Raw genomic sequence first — 22,570 nt, 5'->3', positions numbered from 1 at the left:
AGCACTAATGAGGCCCATTCTCCCATTTTCTCGATTTTCTGGTAAATGGGAATATTTCTGTTCATCTTTTCTTTGGGGGGACAATAATGGGCAGATCATTTTCCTGAATTACGCAGCATTTCAGCAGCTTCAGGAATCCTCTGGCAGATCAACCCTTTCTTTTAATGCTCGTTATTCCTCTTTATATTCAAATCTCACCTCAGTTATGAACTGGTAACCAGGGATCTTCTAAATCACAAGTAACGTGGAAAAAAATGGGAATTCCACTTTAGGAACCTGCTTATTTGGGCAGTTTGCACATCACTCCTTGATAGGAATTTTCAGTGCCACAAAGTGAAACTTAATGCATGATGAAAAGAAATGTGGACTTTACCTGAAGAGCAGAAATTTACATTGATATTGATATTGATATTGATATATAAATATATTGATATATAAATATATTTTTATATAAATATTTATATTTATATTAAAACTTTATATTTATATATTTATATTTATATATATATTTACATTTATATTTATATTATAACTTTATATTATAACTTTATTATAACTTTATATTTATATTTATATTTATATTGTAACTTTATATTAAAACTTTATATTTGTATTTATATTTATATCTTTATATTTACACTTACATTTCTATTTACATTTATATTTGTATTTATATTTATATTTACATTTATATTTACATTTACATTTACATTTATATTTACATTTACATTTACATTTATATTTATATTTATATTTAACAAATTGAAAGTAATCTCTGAAAATAAGCCCACGAGTGCTGTAATGAGGCAGTTTTAGTTTAAAAAAAGCGATTTTTAGCTGTGTGCTGGAAGCCTCTCAGAGGATTCTCCGTTTGAATTTGCAAGCCGATAGTTTCTGTTTGAGGAGCTGCAGGAAGCCTCACACACCACAAGATGTCCCAGCGAGGAAACACATTTTATAAAGTATTTTTTAATGATGTTCCTCAGTTTTCTGGTGTTTGCCTCGGGTTTTCCTCAGTGCTTGACAGGGACTTTTCAGCAGCACACGAGGCTGTACAAATTTACCCTTCAGCGTGGGCAGTAAATGGGTGTTTTAAATAATCAATGATCCAAATGACTCAGTGGAAAACATTAAGCTTCAAAAACGAAAGGCTCAATCTAGGTAACAGCTAAGAAATTTTAAATTTCCCTGTGTAGGTTAAATGGAAGAGTTATTTAACTATGATTCACTTCCATAATGCTTGACTTTAATATGTTCAAGTCATATAACATATATAAATACGTGTTTTTATAATTTATAGATATATATGTAATATTTTATCTTATATTTTATCTTATATATGATATATTGTCTTATATATTGTATATTGTATATTGTATATTGTATTTTATCTAGTATATAGTATATAGTATATAGTATATAGTATATAGTATATAGTATATAGCATGTATTATACATTATACATTATATATTACATACAATAAATATAAAAAAACATAATATAATATAATATAATATAATATAATATAATATAATATAATATAATATAATATAATATAATATAATATAATATAATATAATATAATATAATATAATATAATATAATATAATATAATATAATATGATATGATATGATATGATATGATATGATATGATATGATATGATATAATATAATATAATATAATATAATATAATATAATATAATATAATATAATATAATATAATATAATATAATATAATATAATATAATATAATATAATATAATATAATATAATATAATATAATATAAATTATAATAAATATAATATATAATAAAGATAATATAAATATAAATTATAATAAATATAAAATAAACATAATACACGTGTATATATATATACCACATATAAATATATAACATTATATATTATAATTATAAAACAATATATATTTATATGTACAATTATAATACAATAATAACAATTATAACACAATATAAATATAAATATAAAACAATTTATAACAAGTTATAAATACAATTATAACAATATATTTTTAACTATTCATACTCAGGATTAATACTGCTCAGAGTTACTATCAGGAGACAGTTCTTTGCAGAATATTTTCTCCAAAGTTGCATCATCTTTGTGTCTGGTATTATTTTATCTCTGAACCTGCTGCCTTCAGCGCTGAGCGTTCAGGGAGGGCACAGGGAAGTTCCCTCTGTGAGCACCAGGAGGGTTTGCACAAGTCAAATGTTGATTTTAAAAGAAGAACAGCCTCAGCTTTTGCACCAGAGTGCAAAGTTAATGGCTGGGAAGGGATTTTTTGTTTTTGCTTTGTGTATCTACAACACTCAGTACTTTGGCCAGAGAATTTTCTCACTTATTTTCCTTTTAGCTTCCCTTTTTCATGGTATTGCTGTCGTTTATCTTCCTTCACCACCCCTCCTGATTAACTCCTTAAATTCTGTAATTCTTTATATTTTTTTTTCACCTTTCCAGAGAATTCAAGCTGTTTAAATACTGATGGGCACATAAGAATTGTCTGACCACCACTAGACATTTTAGGTAAATTAAACATTTATTGTTAATCCTCAACAAAGAAAAATCCACATGAATTCAATCCAAAATGATTCCCCTGTGCTGGGAAAGGCACCCAGCCCTGAGCCACCCCATGAGGAGCCAGACATTAATTAATCACCCATTAATTAAGGTGTTTGCAGAACACCTTTATATTTTGTGTTCCATCCAAATAACAAGCGGGATTTTCACAGAAATTTGGGACGTCCCTGTAAGAAATAAAACTTCTCTGACTTCTTAAGGGAAGGTCGAGAGCCTCCCATTCTTGAGTGATAAATGTGTGTGCTTTAGATAAAGTAACTGGAAATTATTGATTAAGGCACAGTTACCTTTTAACAGGCAAGCAGAATTTCACAGGAGATTGGCCTTTGTCTGGATCGATAAAGTCATTGCTGCTGTTCCCAACTATAACTGCTGAAACCAAACAATATCCATGGCTCAGGTTCCAGAGCCAGCTGGTTTATTAAATTCACAAAATTACTTATTTGTTCCAGATATTTTGCCAAAATTAGGGTAATACAGGACCTGGAAACTTCTCATTGGCCAGGCAAATGAAAAGGGTAAAACAAAAGTTAAAACAAATCAACAAAAAGTTTTTAAAAAAAGAGTAAAAATAGAGAACAAAAAGATGATCTTTGCACCAATGAAAGCACCTTGTAAGACTAAAAGGGAGTGGATGAATAAATATGGGGAGAACAAGGAAATAATAAAAAATATTCATCCAAAGCCACGGCTCATAAAGCTTTGTCAGGAGGTTTGCATACATTGTGGGAAAGGAGAACTTTGAGGAAGGACCCGACAGAAAACAATGAAACGGGGCTGTAAATGTCTTTAGGGCACTCTGAGCCCGAGGAGGGGCTGAGAGCAAACCCAAAAACCCAGGGAAAATCAAAAATAAATCACAAACACATCGGGGATGAGCGGCAGCAGCACAGGAACGCCGAGCACAGCTGTGCAACAGAACCTGGAGAAACACAAGGAATTCCCTGTTTGCCAAAATCCCCAACCGGCAGAATGTGCCTGGATTCATTACTGACTGTGAATTTCCACTTGCAAATGGTCCCTGCAGTGTGGTGGGTGCTGAGAGCCTCCACCCTCGGGATTTACACCCCAAATGACAGCGAGCTGGTCAGTCCAGGCTGTGGGAGTGAGGAGATGGATGTCCAGCACCCAAACAGGGTGTCTGAGCTAATGACACTGGAGGAATCCTGATTGTAGCAGCACAGAACTCTGCAGGGCCCATTTATGTGGGGAAAAATCAGTTTAATGTGCACACAGCGCTTCAGAGTGCTGCTGTCTCCTCTGCAGCACTCACAACTTGTTTGGCACAGGAAAGGCTTTCCTTTGGGTCAGTTGCTTGTCCGAAATGAGATGGCACAGAGATATTTTGAGTAACACCAGTTAGCTGATATTGGAAAAGCCTTGTCCTGCGTTCCTCAGACACTGCATTTCTCCTGGATTCTGAATTATTGGGCAGTTGGCTCCCAGGAGGGAGTGCTGCTATCCAAATTTGCAATGGGTTCTTCTGCTGCTCCACACCTTCCCTTAAAGTGGCATTTCATCCCCATTTCAGCACACTGGACCCGTGTTCAACGAGCTCTGTGAGGTATTCCTAAACTCAGAAACCTCAGTTTTTAAATTGTGGTTTAAACCACAGGGATCTTATCAAGGAATGGCCAACAGCACAGGTCCCCATCCTCTGGGACTGTTAGCTTTTAAATGTTCCCATCCAAACACATCTTGAGAGGGCACAGGGTCCTGCAGCCCTTGGGGTTCAGATCCTTCTCTTTTTGTCATGTTGATTCTTCTGTCAGCACAAAGGAACAGGGACAGCAAACTCTTTAAGGAATATGAGCAGACACTGAAGGATTTGAGCCCTTTAGCTACAAAACACCTGCAGTGCTTCTGCACAAGACTGCCAGAAGGCAGCAATTAAAAACTGCAAAACAGCAGGGTGAGCTGATGAAAAAAACCTCCCAAATTTGAAGCAAAATAAACAGCTGACCCCAACAACCATCTGACCCTGACTCTTCAAGGCCTTTCAGCTCCCAGACTTCAGCTCCACTGCCTCAGGGCTCTTCAGGTTCTGTTTTCTCACCATCTCAAAGCATCCCAAACCCTTCAAAAATCCTAAAAGGTTTTTTCATGAATAATCTGTAAAAATTGTAAATAATAAAATAAGCCAAACTTATCCAGGAATAAATTATCCCGGAGCTGGGGGTTGGATTTTAGCACCGGTAGAATTCCTGAAACAATTCTGAAATCCTGAAACACCAAGACAATTCTGCTGATGGTGCTCAGCCAAGCAGTTCAAACTCTCCAAATGGGATGGAGCTGGAAAACACCTCTGGAACTCCCTGATTTACCATGGAACACATGGATCAGATATCCAACAATCCCCAGGCTTCCCCTGGGAGCACAGAGCCACAATTCCCTTCCTCTGCACCTTCCTGCCCAGCTCCCCAAACACCTTCCCGAAATCTGCCGGGTGTCAGGGAGGTTCTTTGCTCCAGGAGCTTTGGAGCAGAGCATTCCATCTCTGCCTCATCCTCAGGAAGCCCCGAGTGCTCTGCTGATCCAAGCAGGATGGAAAAGCCCCTGGAGCAGAGGAATTCATTAATCCCTGGCTGTGGATTGATGTCCCTTGTCAGCTCCCACGGAACATTTCTCTCCGTGGGGATCAGTCTTTCGTACCTTACCAGCCTTGCCTTTAAGGGGGCACCCGTGTGGTCACTTTTCTCTGTCTCACTGAGTTTTTTAATTAAACTTTCAGGCATCTAATTCCTCTGAGAACCTGTGCCTCCAAGCCAGCTTGACTGCTATTTATTTTAAACCTTTAAAATGATTCCAAAAGGTTGGGGTCTCCTTGGGCAGATGTAACAGGACTGCCTTCACTTCTCTGGGAAGCCAAGCTCTTAGAAAATGCAATTTTTAAATACCTGATACTCTATAAAGTGAATGGGATTGAGTTTATTCCTTTCCTTTGAAGCATAATGTAAAACATTTCTTCAAGTTGATGTGAGTGTCATTTAGTGTAATTTGATAACCTGCAGAAGGGCCTGTGTGCCTTAGAGCTTATTTTCATTTCTAGCTGTATGAGCTGGTCTATTTTATGATTTTATTTCTCCCTTCAGAACTTGCTTCTTGGTTAATTAGAGACCCTGGTGCACCCTCATTAAACCTCTCAGGAGTGTTTCTCCCTGAGGAAATCCCGAGGCCACAGAACTAAATTCTGCTTTATAACAGACACCAGATTAGATTAAGAGAATTCACCCTACACCAGACACATGCAAACGTTTCTAAATGTATTGATATGAAATATCACCTTTTTAAACATTGAATTGTTTGGCTTGGAAAACCAACATTAATGGCTTTTAAAGATCTTTTTCAGGGCCAGAAGATGGTATTTCCTATTGAGCCCAAATCATCAGAGCAGGCAATGAGAAATCCAGACACTTGCTCTGCTTTTAGCAGAAGTCTCAGCATGACTCAGGATTTAGCCCCTGGTAATTAATTAGTCTCAGTATTAATAACAGCTTCTACTGAGAGACTTCCCTTTGTTTACTTTTTCAGCAAATCCACCTGATGATTTTTTTTGGTCTTTGAATAACCCATGCATGAGACAACAGGGTATGTCTGGGTGATTTTATTGCTGCTTCACCCTTTTATACCTTGACATTCCTGTCTGTTTATTAGTAAGAATGAAATGTAGACTTCCTACTTCCCACATACTTCCTGAAATAAAAAATAAAAAAAACCTGGGAGCACAAGAGGACCCTGCCACAACTTTTCCAGAGCCCAGGATTGGGAAGTCACGATAAAACCAACGGGGTTCAGCTCTTCCCTGACTGATCTCCACCTCCTGTAGGGTTCCTGCAGCACGTGGATGTCTGGGACACTGGGATGTCACAGCTGCACCTTGGAGACAGCCCTGGAGCCAGGCTCTGCCTGGGGCTCATCCTGCTCCTCACAACCTCTCTGCTGGAATTTTCTGGAATTCAGGAACAGCCAAATTCTCTCGTACAGAACTAAGAGTTGAAGCTCTCACCCCACTCTGTGTTCAAGCAGAAACACATCCATGGAGCATCTATTACAAAACAGCATTTGGTTGCTGCTGACCAAATGACTTGGCTGGTTTACATCATGAAAAAAATTGATTTGAACCTTCATTTGATTTTAAGCCACTTAAACACCACTCACCTATTTTATTTCCATGTGCTCGACTGCCCCTTTCTCATCATTCAACTTAAATAACCCCAAGTAAATAAAAAAATAATAATAACAAAATGCTACAGAGTCCTATCTCAGGTATGAGATATCCTAGCAGGTATATCAAGTATCTGCAGGTATAACAGTAGAATTTAACATTGTCACAGTTCTTTATAAATATTTATGTATAAAAGTTCATCACGATCCAGTATTTCCAGATTTCATCTGTCCAACAAAATCTGTTAAGAGTCACCAGAAGTGGACGATAGAAATCCTTAAAAGGCAGTGAGTTCCTTCAGGGTGGTGAAAGTCTCCTTTGACTTGCTGTACTGCCTGGCAAAGGTGGCCACTCTCTGGAGAGCTTCTGGCAGCCCTTCTGCCGTGATGGCACAGCAGGGCTGCACGTACCAGTTCCTGTCACTGCAGTACTTCTTCATCTTGAACCTCCTGGTGATCTCCTCGGCGTTCAGAGCTCCAGGCAAATCCTGCTTGTTCGCCAGCACGACCACAGGGACGTTTTTTATGGATTCATTCTTTAAAATGAGCTCAAATTCCCGCCTGGATTCCTCCAGCCGGTGCTTGTCAGAGCTGTCCACCACGTAGAGCAGCCCGTCGGTGTCTTCCAGGAAATTGTTCCAGAGCTCTCTCATTTTCTTCTGTCCTCCAACATCCCAAACTGTCAGTGTAAAATCTTTCCCTGCTTCAATCATATCCACATTAAAGCCAATCGTTGGCATCGTTAGAAAATCATCTTTATACCTGAACTTGCAGAGCAGCGTGGATTTCCCCGCAGAATCCAGCCCCAGCATCAGGATGTTGGCCCGCTTCACTGAGGAGGCTTTGGCGTTCTGGAGGCCCATTTATCCCGGGCACTTCTCTATTCCAGGGATATTGGCCTCTTCTCTGGGGCCAATTTGTGTGGCTGCCTTTCCCCCTGCTGAGGTGAGGCACAGCCAGCGAGGGAGAGGAGGCAGCTGCGGATCTGGAGCAGGCAGAGCTCGGTACAAACGCACGCTGCTTTTATCGCCGTGATAAGGAGCCAGGAGGCTTCCCGAGGTGCAGAGCTCTGTGCCAAGCCTGTGGGTGGGACTGGGATGAGTAAGTTTGGCACAAAGGTTACAGGCTGCCAGCGTGTTTGAACAGCCACATTCCCAGCACCTGCAGCCCGAGCCGTGGATTCCCCCGATCCGTCTCCGAGAGAATCCGCCTGGGCATCCGCAGCCATCCGGGAGGAAAACGAGATATGAACACAAGCAGTGAGGAGGGGAGATGTAAGATTTGAGGTTTGTCCATACTTAGCAAGCCACAAAATGACCAGGTAGCTGATTTCTGGGTGCATCTCATCTCCCACAGGCTGATCTGTGAGCTCCAGCCCATGGGCTCAATCAAACCCTAAGAGAACTCCACTAAAACTGGGCTCTGCTCTAAGCAGCTGCCTCAGTGACTCCTTCTGCCAGGGCTGTAAACTCAGGGAGTTTGTTTATGTAGTTTGTGAATGAGTTTAACTGCACCCTGCAAGGTGGAGACTAAATACAGACCTTATTACAGTCTGGTCATTGCTGAAAATCGCTGCCTCAAATTAAAAATTAAATGAGTTACCTTCATTTTGCTCTACTCTGTGACTGCCCAATGCAGATTTCCTTCAGGAAAGGGTCAAGAAGCGAGGAAATAACCTAGTCTTGATCATTTTTTTTGGGCCACCATTCCAAGTAGTAGAATAAAACCAGAGGAGATAGAAAATTTAGTCAGCTATTAATGAATTCCTATTGACTGTTCAATTTTCTGACAGTGGATGCGTGCTGGGCCGCTCTGACACAGCCTGAGCGCTGCAGGAGTTGCCTTTACACCCAGGAAACCATTTCTCTTTGCTTCAGAAAGTCCAGAATCAGCAAAAAAGATGTAAAGGTCTTGTGGTCAAACAAGCTGCTGACTGATAGAGCAATCATTTCGATAATTACGACATTGGTTGCGTAAAATCCGCCTCAGCCCCGACAGACAAGTTATAATCTGGTTTCTCTTGAGGCTAAAAGGGTTAGACCGGGACTAACTGGGGGCAGTGAGAGATGACAGTGAGGCACTCACTGCTGTGTGTTTCTCATGGTTAATAACACAGATTATCTGTGGGGTTTTCAGGAGCAGGTCAGGATGTATGAAACCAGGGAATAAAGTGTTTGCATTGCTTTGGAAATAAACTGACATGAATGAATTGAAAGATGGGGAGGCAGCAAACTGCAAAGACAGGGTTAACATGTCAAATGGGTCAGAATTCCCTGATGCAATTCTGATAAAGTATGGATATCTTGAGCAAGGCAGGGATGATGGATGGTCTGTCCCCAGCTGTGATTTGAAGATCTCTCACAGTTCTCTGTGCTCTGTACTGGGTGTTCATGATCACAACTGGTATTTCCTCCATCAGCCATCACTTCAGGCGTCGAGCAGAGCCTGACTTTTTCCGAGGTAATTCATGTGCAGCTTTCTGACCCTGCCAGAGTCCAGAGCCAGGCCTTGTGATGCAGAGCTGCTCCCAGGAAGGATTTTCCCTGTCCCGGAGATGAAACCTCAGGACAGAGCTCACTGCAGCCTCTGGCAGCTGGGAGCTGGAGCGGACCCAGCCTGCTCCTCCAGAGCCGGCTTTGCTCTAAGGGCTGCGACCGGCTCTGCTGAATTTTCATTTCACCGGCTCTGCTGAATTTTCCATTCATTTCACCTGCAGAACCGCAGTCACAAACCGGGGACAGCCGATTTAGCACCGACCAACCTGAGCTCCAGCTCCGCACAGTAACCCGAGCAGCTCCACATGAGCCCTGCACATCCATCCCCAGCTCATCCAGGCGGGCTTGACTAAGCGGCGAGCTGTGATGATGGACTAATTAGACAGGGAACCCTCAGAGGGGGCGCTTCAGGCGGCCGGGGCCGGGGCTGGGCTGGCCGTGCCCGGCCTCTACCCGGGGAACCGGCGGGGACAGGGCTGGAGGTGCCTTGGCCATGCCCAGCCTTTCTTTACCCGGGGAACCGGCGGGGACAGGGCTGGAGGTGCCTTGGCCGTGCCCAGCCTTTCTTTACCCGGGGAACCGGCGGGGTCGGGGCTGGAGGTGCCCTGGCCATGCCCAGCCTTTCTTTACCCGGGGAACCGGCGGGGACAGGGCTGGAGGTGCCCTGGCCATGCCCAGCCTTTCTTTGCCCGCGGAGCCGGCGGGGCCGGGGCGGGCGCAGCCGCGGGGGCCGCTCGGTGAGGCGGAAGAGGCGGCGGCTCCTTCCCGCTGCGGCCGGGGACACGGTAATGGGCTGGGAATGGGCTGGGGATGGGCTGGGAATGGGATGAGGATGGGATGAGGAGGAGGATGAGGATGGGATGAGGACGAGGACGAGGATGGGATGAGGATGAGGATGAGGATGAGGAGCGGGGCTCCACGCCCCGCACTGGAGGCCGGCCGGTCACTGGTGCCGGGGGAAGCCCACACGGGGAGCCGCGGGCGCTGCTCCGCTGCCGGCTGCGAGCACAAAGCCGAGGAGCGGCCCTGGGGGCCGGGGGTGGGCAGAGGACAGAGGACAGAGGACAGAGGACAGAGGACAGAGGACAGAGGACAGAGGAAGGGATGTGCTATCCCCTCACAGCCATCCCTTCTTGCCCCGCCGGGACCTCCCGGCTCAGCCCCGCAATGGGAAGGGGAGCCCGGCACGGAGAACAGGGATGGTGGGGCAGGCACCGCTGAGAACAAGCCGCTGTAAATAAAAAGTTTAAAGTTTTATTAGGTTAGAGCATCGCAGCCCGGGATCTTGCAAAATTGCCTCTAGTTTCGATTGGTTTTAAGTTTAAAAACGTGGAATCAGTGGCTGTTTTGGGCTGGGAGGACTTAAAATATGATCTCGTTGTGCAGGAACAGCTCCCACGGACCAGGCTGCTCCAGGCCCCGTCCAAGACAGCTCTAAATATTTCCAAATTATTTCTGCTGGTAGCTTTAAAAAGGATTTGTCCCCCTATACACTTATTATTATGGTATTTTAAAATGATTATATGGGAATATTGGGTATTATAATTTGTAATCTTTAATATGAGAACTCCCCACCATTTCCCTGTCCACACTCCACAATGGATCTGAACCCCTGAGGAGCATTCTGAGCCTTGGGCTGGCTCACATTTATTTCAAAGTTCACCAGTTTTATCTGTTGGCACAATCTTGCAGGAGAATGAAAGTAATGCCCTGGAAGGAGCTGCCACCCACAGCTGGAAGGGAAAAGCTGCCAGGGAAAAGTCGGGAAGAGGAGGCAGAGCTGCACCTGCACCACGACTGAGCAGAAGTTCTCGGACTTCCTCACTTTGCTCCAAGCCCTTGAAATAGGAGAAGGTTGGAATTTATTTCCCTGTGTGGTTGGGGTTTCCTGAAGGACCTGAATTGATGTTTATTTTCCCAAATTTTCCCTTACGTAGCAGGTCAGGATTTGTCTCCAGTTTTATTTTTCACAGTGTCATGAAATCAGGCTTTTCTTCCTATAAAGAATCAAAATATTTATAATGCTTTTTCCATTAGGCAGCCAAGAACTGATCAAACTGATCAGTTTTCACTGCTATGCTTCTAAAGTTGATCATCAAAATAAGTGTTATTGATCTAAAATCAAATAATAAGCACTGATACATAACTTAGGTTATTTTCTCCCAGTATGTATTTTCCTACTGTCCACTGAAAGTCAGACTGATGCATAAAAAAAAGATTCCTTTTAGACAATTACTGATTTTGAAAGGAATCAGTTTAAAATTCTTCTATTTAAATGCTTTATGTAAAATTGCTTTAATCAATTTTAAGGCCGTTGTTGGTGAAATGTTTTCCAAATGCTTCCTTTAAAGGATGATTAATTTAAAATCCACAGAAACATGAGGCAGGTGGGCTTTGGAAAATCAAATTTCCCTGGATCTCAGAGTGCTGTTCTGGGAGTTGAATTTATTTGTCAAATATAAAACATTTATGAGCCCTGTGGTGATATTTTTGAAGATAAAGAGTAATTAATTGTGCTGTGAAATCAAACCTTCCATCATCCTGATGTGTGTACTCGTGCAGGATAAATATTATTACTGCAAACATCAGAAACCATTTGGAATCCCCACAGTTAGGCACTGGAATTATTTTGGCTTAAAGATGTCTAAAAAGATATGATAGAGCATGTGTAATTTTAAGGAAATACAGTGAAAACAAACATTGGAGGGTTCAGGCCTGGGGGTCTGGTTTTAAACTGAAGATTTATCCCTTAGAATCTCTAATCCTGACACTGGAATGGATTCCATAGGGGTTTGGAAGGACCTGCTGTGGATTTGTGTGCCTCTAATCCAAAATTTACCTGGCTAATGATAAAAACAGTCTTGATTTTGGTCATAAACAGCTTTAGTGCATCGCTTGATTTAAGGAAGTCGATTTTTACCTTTCCCCCTCCCCCTCAGAACAGGTGGCTGCTCAAGCCTTGAAAGAAGAAATATTTCCTTGTACTTTTGCTTTCTTGTGCCATGTGCCCCAGCTCGTGCAGATCAGTCAGACTTCCTGTCTTCAACAGAAACAGCAAAACTCTGAGGCCTCTGAGCACCCATTTCCTGCGCGTTTGTTGGATTTTGTGCACGGTGTTCTGTCCTTGAGCTGGAGCCGCCTCAGACTCGTGGTGCTGACATCCCTGGGATCACAGCCTTGGCTCCTGGGTGGGGATCAGCTCTGTGCAGGGAGGATTTTGGGTGAAAGCCACGAGCTTTTGGTGCAAACCGTTCAGCAAACCGTGCTGGGCAGCGGCTCCGTGTCCTGCTGCCATCCGTGGGGTGAGGGATGATGTGACAGCTGGATCAGGAATGCTTGGGTGGGCTGGTATTACAGCACAGTTCCAACACAAGGAGGTAATATTTGACTAACAGCACTCTGAATGCCACTTTTCCTTTCTTTTTCAGCCAGGAAGATGCTCCAGCACTTGTGGAACAGATTCTGAGGAGCACCAGCAGATCCCGACCATGGCACCGGTTCCAGTCAGTGCCTTGTACATGAGACCCTTGAAATGGATTTTCCTGCTGCTGCTGGTGTTTTCCCTGGTAACCATGTGGTACATCACCTCCTCCTCCAACGCTGGCCTGGAGAGCATCAACCTGCTCTACTTCTACGAGTACGAGCCCGTGTACCGGGAGCAGCGCCCGTTCTCGCTGCGCGAGCGCCCCAAGTGCGCCGACGTCCACCCCTTCCTGGTCATCCTGGTGGCTTCCAGCCCCAGGGACGTGAAAGCCAGGCAGGCCATCAGGATCACGTGGGGCTCCCGGGATTCCTGGTGGGGCCAGCGTGTCCTGACCCTGTTCCTGCTGGGGCGGGACACGCAGAAGGAGGACGGGGCGGCGGCGCTGTCGGTGGAGGACGAGAGCATCCTCTACGGGGACATCATCCGCCAGGATTTCATGGACACTTATGACAACCTCACCCTGAAGACCATCATGGCATTCCAGTGGCTCTCTGAGTTCTGCTCCAACGCCAGGTTCTTCATGAAGACCGACACCGATGTCTTCATCAACACTCCCAACCTGGTGAAGCTCCTGCTGCAGCTGAATTCCTCGGAGAACGTCTTCACCGGGTATCCCCTCATCGACAACTTCGCCTACAGAGGCCTGGACAGGAGGAGGTACATCTCCTACCAGGAATATCCCTTCAGGCTGTATCCTCCCTACTGCAGCGGGCTGGGATACATACTGGATGGAAAACTGGCTCTGAGGACCTACGAGCTGATGGGCCACGTCAAACCTCTGAAATTTGAGGATGTTTATGTGGGAATTTGCTTAAATATACTCAAAGTCAACGTCACTGTTCCAGAGGATGCAGAACAGTTCTTTCTCTATAAAATCGGCTTTGATATCTGTAAGTACAGACATTTGATTGCAGTTCATGGCCTTACATCAAATGAACTGGTCCAGTTTTGGCAGGATTTGTCATCTGACACTTCAAAAACTTGCCTTTGATTGTGGATTTATTTAGAAACTTCTGTTTGGTGCGAGAGTGGCCTCTAGAGATGACTCTGACTGCTGGGGCAGCGTTTCTCGAGGGCATTCCAATGCTCTTCAGTAAAAACAGGGATTCACAGAGCACTTTTCCATGTGTGTACCCCACACCCAGAGGTTCCTTGGAACCCCCTGCCTCTGCTGCCTTTCCATGTGCTCGGAGCAACCCTGGGATTTCCCCCTGAATCTTCTGGAATGTACAAAATGCCACCGAGGGAAAGTGTTTATGCCAAGAAAGCAGCTTTGATTTGAAATTCCTGCCTGGATTGTTTTTATTGTTTTATTGCCACTCTCCATTATTTGTTCTCTGCCCAGCACAAAATTGAACCCAACCCAAGTTTTTTTTTTGTCTGTGTAATCCTCCTGAGAGTGTCACACCTTGGTATTTAAATGTGTCACCTCCACAACGCTTCCAGGAGTGTTCCCAGCCTGGGGATCCTGTGGGATCTGCAGGAGCTGATGAGAAATGCTGGAAATGTGGTGCAGTTTATGTGTCCACGTTCACTGGAATGGCTTTGGTGTCTCTGCTGGAGTTCCCAGATCAGGCAGATGGAGCTCACGAGCAATTTGGACATCCCAAAAACATTTGGATCATCAATCCCCCCACCCCTGTGTGTGTGTGTGTGATGCATCCCAGGAGTTCTGGAACCCTGTGGGGAAGATGAAGAATCATTTCTGTTATGATTTATGTCTGTTTCTAAATGAGTGTTTTTGTTCCAATTTTAAAATTAACAAAGGCAGGAATTCCCCCACCTCTACTTTTAAAGAATACCAGCTCTTCCCTGTGTGTAAAGACCGGTTTTTAATCACTTTATTCATATCAGCAAGGCCCAGTTTTCAGTAGTTTACACTTCTAATGGACAACGATACAGAATTTGCAATTGCATGAACATAATTAACCTGGACACATCCACGACACGGGGGAGGGACTGCGGAGACGTCCTGGCCGCGCTCCCGTTGGGCTGGCACAACCCCAGGGCCCCGTGGTGGCTTGGGGACAGAGCCCAGGGGCTGGGACAGAGCCCAGGGACAGGGACAGAGCCCAGGGACAGGGACAGAGCCCAGGAGCTCGGCTGAGGCTCCCCTGTGCCCCCAGCACCCCGGGCTCCGCGGGCAGCGCCGGTTTCGCTCCGCTCCACACCTGGCCTGGGCGTGCGATTTGAGGATGGGCTTGTGTTCTTTAGGGATCAAAAGGTCTTGGGGACAACACTCTCCAGACAAGGGTTTCAAATGTTGGTGTTCTGATGGGGAGAAGATTTTAAAAAATGAAGGCTTTTTGTTTTCTTAGGGGTGGGGGAAATACGGTATTGCATAATTGAGGGAATCGATGCTCTTGTATTCCGAGATCCGGGTGAAATTCCAGCTGTGCCGTGGGTTTAGGAGCTGGGATTTGATCGTTCTCTGAGCAGGTGCTGGGAGAACTGCCTTGTTCTGTGATTGTTTACACATCTTAAACCCCAAACCCCTCCGTTTTCCTCTAAGCCTGCCGTGTGAAATGATGAGAAATAAATTATTCACCACAAGAACACTGATACTACAGCACAGCTTGTATTGCTTTCTCAAAAAAAGAAATGTCATTGTGACTCTTCTGCCTTCAGAAAATGGATAAAGCAGAGAGTGCTCGTGCTGAGGGAGGACGGAGAGTCCTGGGGAGGTGAGGATGGCCAGAAATTCTCCTGTCACCTGCAGGAATTTGGGGTTTTTGTGCCCCAAAGGCTGACACTGCTCACAGGTTCCAAGGCTTAGGTTTATACACAGTGATCTCTTTGTGCCACCTGAAATTCATTGTCATTTACAGTGCCAGCAGCATTGGAAAAACACCCATCCTGCTCCTGGATTTCCTGAAAAAAAAAAAACCACCTCATTTCCAAACCTGGCTTGTATTTGATTCTGACTTTATTATTGCTTAAAAGCCTGTAAAATTCCCAACTGAGCTCCTGTTTCTGCTCAAAGCCATTCTTAGGGAAGTTTTTAGTGTGAGCAGCCTGGCAAAAGGTGAAAAACCTTAAAAATATGAAATAATTTGGGAATTAAAGTGTGTGGGGGGGTTGCATTTTATTGCATCTGCCTAGAACACTGTACTAAAAGTATAAAACACAGGCTGAAAGTTTTCCAAATCCTAAGGGGTTATTTTTTCCTCATGCAGCTGTATTAAATCAGAATTCCAAATATTTGTGATTTTGATAGAAAAACTGTGGGGTTTCCTGACCTGAAAAGCCTAATAATAGTAATAATAACAATAATAATAACAATAATAATTATTGTAATAATTCATTGGGCAAAGGTGTTTGGAAGTTGCTGCTGGGTGGGGAGCAAAGTGGATTCCAAGATGAAATTCCCAGTCTGGATGTTATTTCAGAGGAGCTGAAATGCTGCAATGCTTCCTGTTCATCCTGGAACAAACAAATTCCCAATAAATCCTACAGGAGATGGAGGGGCAGCATTCCCTGTGGTCAGTATAATAGGATGTCTGGGATATTTCCCTAAATTTTACCTCACATTTAGGGATGACTGCTGTCAGAGCAGGCCAGAAAATGGAGAGGCTGCCTATGTCCAGGCTTCCAAAAATGCAGGAATATGCTTGGAAAAAAAGTGCTTTAGTCCCCTATTGCTCAGATAATTCCCAGAATTTGGATTGGAAGGGACCTTAAAAACCACCTGATTGCAGAGCAGACACAGGAGCTGCCCAAATCCATGAAATCCACACATTTTTCCCCTCAAAAATTGCCCTCAAACCTGTGTTTGTGGTTCTGGAAAGGCTCCAGCTGCACCCACTGGGTTTTGTTTTCCAGAGCACCCAGATTATCCTTCGGAGCTGGACACAGCTGATCCCTGGAATTTTAAGTTACCTCAGGAAAATCCGTATTTCTCCACCTGCTCCCCTAAGCCTTGTCCAAGTCAGCACTGGAAAAATAAAAGTAATGAAATTTCAGCTCATTAGGAACTGTCCAGACCTTTTTCTCTGGGAGTTTTGGAAAGGCCATTTATGAATATATCGGGCACAAGGGGCAGCAGCTCTGGGCTCTGCCCAGAGTGGCCAAATTCCAGCAGAACATTCTCACTTGGAATTTTGTACAGAGGCCTAAAATCCTACTTTGGGAGATGAAAAGCTGGTGAGGTGTTTTATTTTTGTAGTATAATCACTGACTAAATGCTTCTCTGTGTAAAACAAGTATCAGCTACATTAGCAATAATTCCATATTATTTAAAGCAGGGCTGTCCTGTATCCTGAGACACAAAATTCCCTTTTTTTTAGGCATTGGTGTTTCTGCAGCCAAGCTGACACAGCGCTTTCATTCTGACTTCTGGATTCCCAAATCTTCACAATATTTTTCATTTCACCTCTGGAAATGCTTTAACCCTGCAACAACAGCAGCAGCAGCGGGAGTTTAAATCCTTTATCCGGGGGATTTGTGGGAATGTCAGGGCAGGCTCAGCCGGTAGAAGGAGCCACGGTGCCACCAAATGAGGTGTGCCCAGCTCCTGGGACAGGCTGGGACAGCCACATTCCTGCCAGGAATTCAGGGTGAGCTCCGTGGCAATCCGTGCTCCAGGCTGAGAGAGCCGGAATATCCCACGGGAGCCACCTGGGAGCTGGGATATCCCTGGGAACAGCCAGAGCTGGCTCAGCTCAGTGGCTCCAGGTGCATTTTTGGCTTCCTGGGCCATGGGGAAGATGCTCTTTGGCAGCGACTCCGTGGGTCAGCGCTGGGCACCGAGGCTCCGGATCATCAAACCACCAAACTTCCCGGGATGGCCACAGCCCTTGTGCCACAGCCAGCGGGATATTCCTGGCTCCAGCACCTGGCAACCCTTCCCAGATGGAGGATGGAGCGTTAAGGCAGTGGGAGAACCCTGGGTTGGTCAGGTTGCATAAGCAGGATGTACAAGGAGTTCATCTCGCCAGCCTCCAGCTGCGTCACGACGGAGTTTGGCACGGCCGGGAAGTTGGAAATGCCTTGATTTGGAGGAAAAACTTCCAAACTTTCCAGCTGGGAGCACAGGTAGGCACTGCACCTGGATGTGGGAGACCACACAAAGCCTCTCACCTCCATCAGTCCTTCCTCTTCAAACCTGAAGCAGCTGAAGCTCCTTTTTTAAAGCAATCAAAGCAAAAATCCCCGGGCTGAGCAGAGATCATTGGCAGGGATGGCTTTGGCCAGGCCAGCGCTGCCAGGGAGGGGGCACAGGGGACTGGAGGTGCTGGACCGGTGCTTGCTGCAGCTGCAGCCACCAGGAGGTTGCCACAGGGCTGATCTGGAGCTGCCTGGAGGGGCTGCAGGGCCAGGGAATGATCCTGGAATGATGCAGGCAAACCTGCGAAGCGGCACCGCCCTGCTGCGCCTGCCTGCATCCCGGAGCGTGGCTCGCTTCCAGCGGCAGCTGCTCTCCCAGTGCTCCCTCCTGGCTGGGAATTCCTGCCAGCTCCTTTTCCTGGCTGTCCCAGGGCTGCAGGGGCAGCCAGCCAGCTGTGCTCCAGAGGTCACGGATCCCTCAGGAATGCTCACTGACCTTGGGATGCTCCGTGCAGCGAAGAGCTCCCAGGCCAGTGCTGTTGAGCTGTTTGTCTGGGAATGACCGTCATTCCACCTTCTCCAGTGCCTGTGATGGGTTAGTGGGGATGTCTCTGGACACAGACATCCCTCTCCTTTAGAGCTGCTGGATGGAATTCCTTTTTTTCCCCTTTTCCCAGGGCAGCTGTGCCCTCCAAAGGAAAGGCACAACGGGAAGGTCTCCAGTGAAGGAGACAGCAAAGGCAAACTCCACACGCTGAGCTCTGCCTGCAGCTGCTCCACCGCTCCTGCTGTGCCATTCCCAGCCCAGGATCCAGCATTCCCATGGAATCATCACCCAAGGCTTGCATTTCCCAGCTCTCTGACCTCGGCTACCTCTCCACAGCGGAACAACTGGAGCTCTCTGCAATTATTCCCATAATTCAGATCCTCGGAGTGCCCTGTGCAGGGGATTAAAAACATCAGGAACCTCCCATCCTCTGGGAAAGGAGCAGTGCAGGCTGCTGGACACTTCTCAGGGGCTCTTCTTGGAGGTCAGGGTGACACAGGGGTCCAGACATGTTTTGCACAGCACTGGAAATGCCACCAGAGCCAATTAAGGGCTGAGATTATCCCCAAACCAATTAAAGGAGGCAAATTTGTTGGGGGACAAAGCTGGAAAGACAAAGATGGGGATTCCTTCTCGAGCAGAAATTTGTGCTCTTTGATTTTTGCCTTGAGAGATCCCGACCCCCTCAGCACCTGCCCAGCTCAGCCTCACCCCAAAGCCCTGCAGGAGAGCACTGGGGGCAGGCAGCTGGGAAATGAGGAATATTGTACCTTCCCAAGGAACAGCTCATCCACCACATCCCAGACCCAAACACAGGCATCACCCTGGAGACTTGAGCAGATTGTCCAGGACCACGTTCTGGGGCAGATCCCGAGGACTTTTGAAAGGCAGGATAAGGAGAAAGGAGCCATCCAAAATCCTGCCTGCCCTGGTAGGTGCAGCAAACCCAAACTGTCCTCATTCCCACGTAAAGCAGTCACAGATCCCAAAATACAATTAAATACTGAAAGTTAGATCTAAACATACTTTTAAAATCTAGATTTAACACAACCTTTCATCTCTACAGTGCATTGATGCTGCCTGGCGTTCTCATGTCATCCCAAAAGCCGCTTCCAGCGGGGTCTGCCCGGGGATGAACACCACAAATCCACCTGCAGTGGTACAGGGAAGTCTTGCACAGGCTTTGACTTCCAGCCAGGAAGCTCTGAGGAACTCCCTGCTTGGATGAGCTTCCCAACAGCCACCGAAGAAATTCGTTCTCTCTCACATCACCTTCCAAGTCCATGCCACGGAAATAAGGTCAGGGTGATTCTCGGTGAAGGACAGACATTCTGCTATCCCAGCTGAGCTCTGCTCCCATCCAGGAGGTTCAGAACTCCCAGGATTTTGCTGAAGTTCACCATTAGTTGGTTTGGATACAATATGGCCTAGAAGAACTGGTTTAGAGTAATGCACAGCCTGAATCAAGGTGGTAATTCAGGAGCTCTACCTACTGACATGCTTGGCAGGGGTTTGTTTTGGGCAGGGGTTAAACTAAGCGAAAGCCAGCAGTGGCAGCAGGCTGAGAGGTGGCTCCTCTTCCTCCTTCACATCACAAACCCTCCTCCTACCCACCCTTATCCCTGCAGGTCACGGGGGACGTGAGAGCAGCTTCTGAGCAGTGACACCCAGGAGGGAAAAGCAGCAGCACTGCCCTGCCCTGTGCCCACGGGAGGGGAGCGATCAAACCAAAAACCTCCACAGGGCTGGTAAAGAAAAGTGAGAAATGGCAGGTTCCAGTGGGGGCCTGAGGAGCAGCGAGGGCACAGGAGGCAGGGACACGGGGACAAACCAGATTCTTGGATTTGTTGTATTGCTCCTTCTGCCAAGCCAGGAGCGGAGCCCAGAGGGATCCGCTCCTCCCGGGAGAGCCCGGACGGCGTTTCTAGAGCTTCCTACGGCGGAGAAAATGTCCTGAGTCCTGAGCGGGCCCGGGGGCTCCTTCACTGCTGCTCCTCTGCTTTGCTGCTATTCCTGAACTTCACCACCATGACGGTGATGTTGTCGGGGCAGCCTCTGTAGAAGGACTGCAGCACGATGCTCTTGGCCCCGAAGTGCGGCTCGTCCAGGCGCTCCTTGATGAACCGCACGGCCTCCTCGTTGCTGAAGGCGTCCCACAGCCCGTCCGAGGCCAGGATCATGAACTCTGGCTGCAGTTTGTCCAGGTCAAAGCTCAGGATGTCGGGGTCGGGGATCACCACGTTCAGGTTCTTCAGGGGGTAATCGCCCAGCGAGCGCGACATGGCCAGGATGCCCTGCACGCGCCACGAGCCATTGAAGCTGATGAACCCACCTGGGGAGAGACAGCAACGCTCAGAGCAGCTCTTGGGGACATCCAAGCAGCTCTCTGCTTCCTGCCAGACCCCCAGAGGCTCATCCTGAGGGGTTACAGAGCTCACAGTGCAGGAGGTGCCTTTGGTAGATCTCGGAGCGCTGCAGGGAGGAGCTGGATCGCAATGACTGGATCAGGAATGGCTCTGCCTTCCCCAGGAATGGCTCTGCTCTCCCCAGGAATGGCTCTGCACTCCCCCAGGAATGGCTCTGCCTTTCCCAGGAATGGCTCTGCACTCCCCAGGAATGGCTCTGCTCTCCCCAGGAATGGCTCTGCACTCCCCAGGAATGGCTCTGCTCTCCCCAGGAATGGCTCTGCACTCCCCAGGAATGGCTCTGCACTCCCCAGGAATGGCTCTGCCTTTCCCAGGAATGGCTCTGCTCTCCCCAGGAATGGTTCTGCCTTCCCCAGGAATGGCTCTGCACTCCCCCAGGAATGGCTCTGCTCTCCCCCAGGAATGGCTCTGCTCTCCCCAGGAATGGCTCTGCTCTCCCCAGGAATGGCTCTGCCATCCCCAGGAATGGTTCTGCTCTCCCCAGGAATGGCTCTGCTCTCCCCAGGAATGGCTCTGCCATCCCCAGGAATGGTTCTGCTCTCCCCCAGGAATGGCTCTGCTCTCCCCAGGAATGGCTCTGCACTCCCCAGGAATGGCTCTGCCATCCCCAGGAATGGCTCTGCTCTCCCCAGGAATGGCTCTGCACTCCCCAGGAATGGCTCTGCCTTCCCCAGGAATGGTTCTGCACTCCCCAGGAATGGTTCTACTCTCCCCCAGGAATGGCTCTGCACTCCCCAGGAATGGCTCTGCTCTCCCCAGGAATGGCTCTGCCTTTCCCAGGAATGGCTCTGCTCTCCCCAGGAATGGCTCTGCTCTCCCCAGGAATGGCTCTGCCTTCCCCAGGAATGGCTCTGCCTTTCCCAGGAATGGCTCTGCTCTCCCCCAGGAATGGCTCTGCACTCCCCAGGAATGGCTCTGCCTTCCCCAGGAATGGCTCTGCCTTCCCCAGGAATGGCTCTGCTCTCCCCAGGAATGGCTCTGCACTCCCCAGGAATGGCTCTGCACTCCCCAGGAATGGCTCTGCCTTTCCCCAGGAATGGCTCTGCACTCCCCAGGAATGGTTCTACTCTTCCCCAGGAATGGCTCTGCTCTCCCCCAGGAATGGCTCTGCTCTCCCCAGGAATGGCTCTGCTCTCCCCCAGAGAAACCCCCATCTTCTGGAACAGCACAGCAATTCCTGCTCCACACAATTCCCCAGGAAACCCCTTGGAATTTTTCAGCAGAGAAGAGTGAGGGCAAACCTTGACACCCCTGTGTTTGTGAGGACAGGTGATTGTGAGAGGAAGGGACAGTATTTACACTGATAACCTGAGGGCTTCAAAATGTTTTATACTCATGGAAGAACTGGTGATTCCCATTTTGGAGGGGAGAGAGGTCCTGCACTGCTGGACAATGCTCACTGGAGGGTTAACATCAACCTCAGGAACTTCTTTTCTCCCCCAGAGAATTTGCTGCTGCTGTGGGAGCCAAACCAGGAATGGATTCCAAAAAGATTCTGACAAATCCAAGGAGAAGTGGCTGTTAAACCTGATGATCCCAGTGTAAATTCCAGCCCAGGAGGTGGCTAAAGTGACAAGTAATGAAAACAAGGAAGATTTATTGTGGGAAGGTTTCTTCCCCTCTACTCCTGCCACGATTTCCATGTTTGTGCTCGTTATATGGGAATAAAAACCAGCTTGGATGAAGTAAATTCACACTCTGCTGATTTTAGCCCTAAACCTCCCTCAGGCTCAGACCAGGCCTATCAAAGCCAGGCTTTGGGCAGGGCTGGGGCTGAAGCTCCTGGGATGCTCCTGGTTATCCA

At 46.8% G+C, this 22,570-nt stretch overlaps 3 protein-coding genes across 6 annotated transcripts in view; 1 reads left to right on the top strand and 2 right to left on the bottom strand.

Annotated features, from left to right (window-relative positions):
* Positions 1-6,858: 6,858 nt before the first annotated feature.
* On the bottom strand, positions 6,859-7,751 carry ARL14 (ADP ribosylation factor like GTPase 14). Its single transcript, XM_058844267.1, has one exon. It carries the CDS (start codon positions 7,629-7,631, stop codon positions 7,047-7,049), a length of 585 nt encoding a protein of 194 aa, XP_058700250.1. The 5' UTR covers positions 7,632-7,751; the 3' UTR covers positions 6,859-7,046.
* Positions 7,752-7,932: 181 nt separating this feature from the next.
* On the top strand, positions 7,933-15,690 carry B3GALNT1 (beta-1,3-N-acetylgalactosaminyltransferase 1 (globoside blood group)). 4 transcript variants are annotated; one of them, XM_058844258.1, is made up of 3 exons: positions 7,933-8,042; positions 10,956-11,117; positions 12,692-15,690. In XM_058844258.1, the coding sequence occupies exon 3, from the start codon at positions 12,752-12,754 to the stop codon at positions 13,736-13,738; it is 987 nt and encodes a 328-aa protein (XP_058700241.1). In that variant the 5' UTR covers positions 7,933-8,042; positions 10,956-11,117; positions 12,692-12,751; the 3' UTR covers positions 13,739-15,690. The 4 variants fall into 4 exon arrangements, with proteins under 4 accessions (XP_058700241.1, XP_058700238.1, XP_058700239.1 ...); XM_058844255.1 differs by lacking the exon at positions 7,933-8,042 and adding an exon at positions 9,902-10,048; XM_058844256.1 differs by lacking the exon at positions 7,933-8,042 and adding an exon at positions 9,902-10,048 and having other exon boundaries at positions 10,956-11,203.
* PPM1L (protein phosphatase, Mg2+/Mn2+ dependent 1L) overlaps positions 14,563-22,570 on the bottom strand; it is a 69,318-nt gene continuing 61,310 nt past the window's right edge. Inside the window, exon 4 of the mRNA XM_058844248.1 lies at positions 14,563-20,672. Coding sequence (XP_058700231.1) covers positions 20,323-20,672 — 350 coding nt within the window. The 3' untranslated portion in view covers positions 14,563-20,322. The remainder of the gene's footprint in view (positions 20,673-22,570) is intronic.

The sequence above is a fragment of the Poecile atricapillus genome, chromosome 8 (genome assembly GCF_030490865.1).
Source record: "Poecile atricapillus isolate bPoeAtr1 chromosome 8, bPoeAtr1.hap1, whole genome shotgun sequence".
Taxonomy (NCBI): Eukaryota; Metazoa; Chordata; class Aves; order Passeriformes; family Paridae; genus Poecile; species Poecile atricapillus.
The sequence above is the reverse complement of the archived record's forward strand: the minus strand, read 5'-3'. Positions and strand labels throughout refer to the sequence as shown.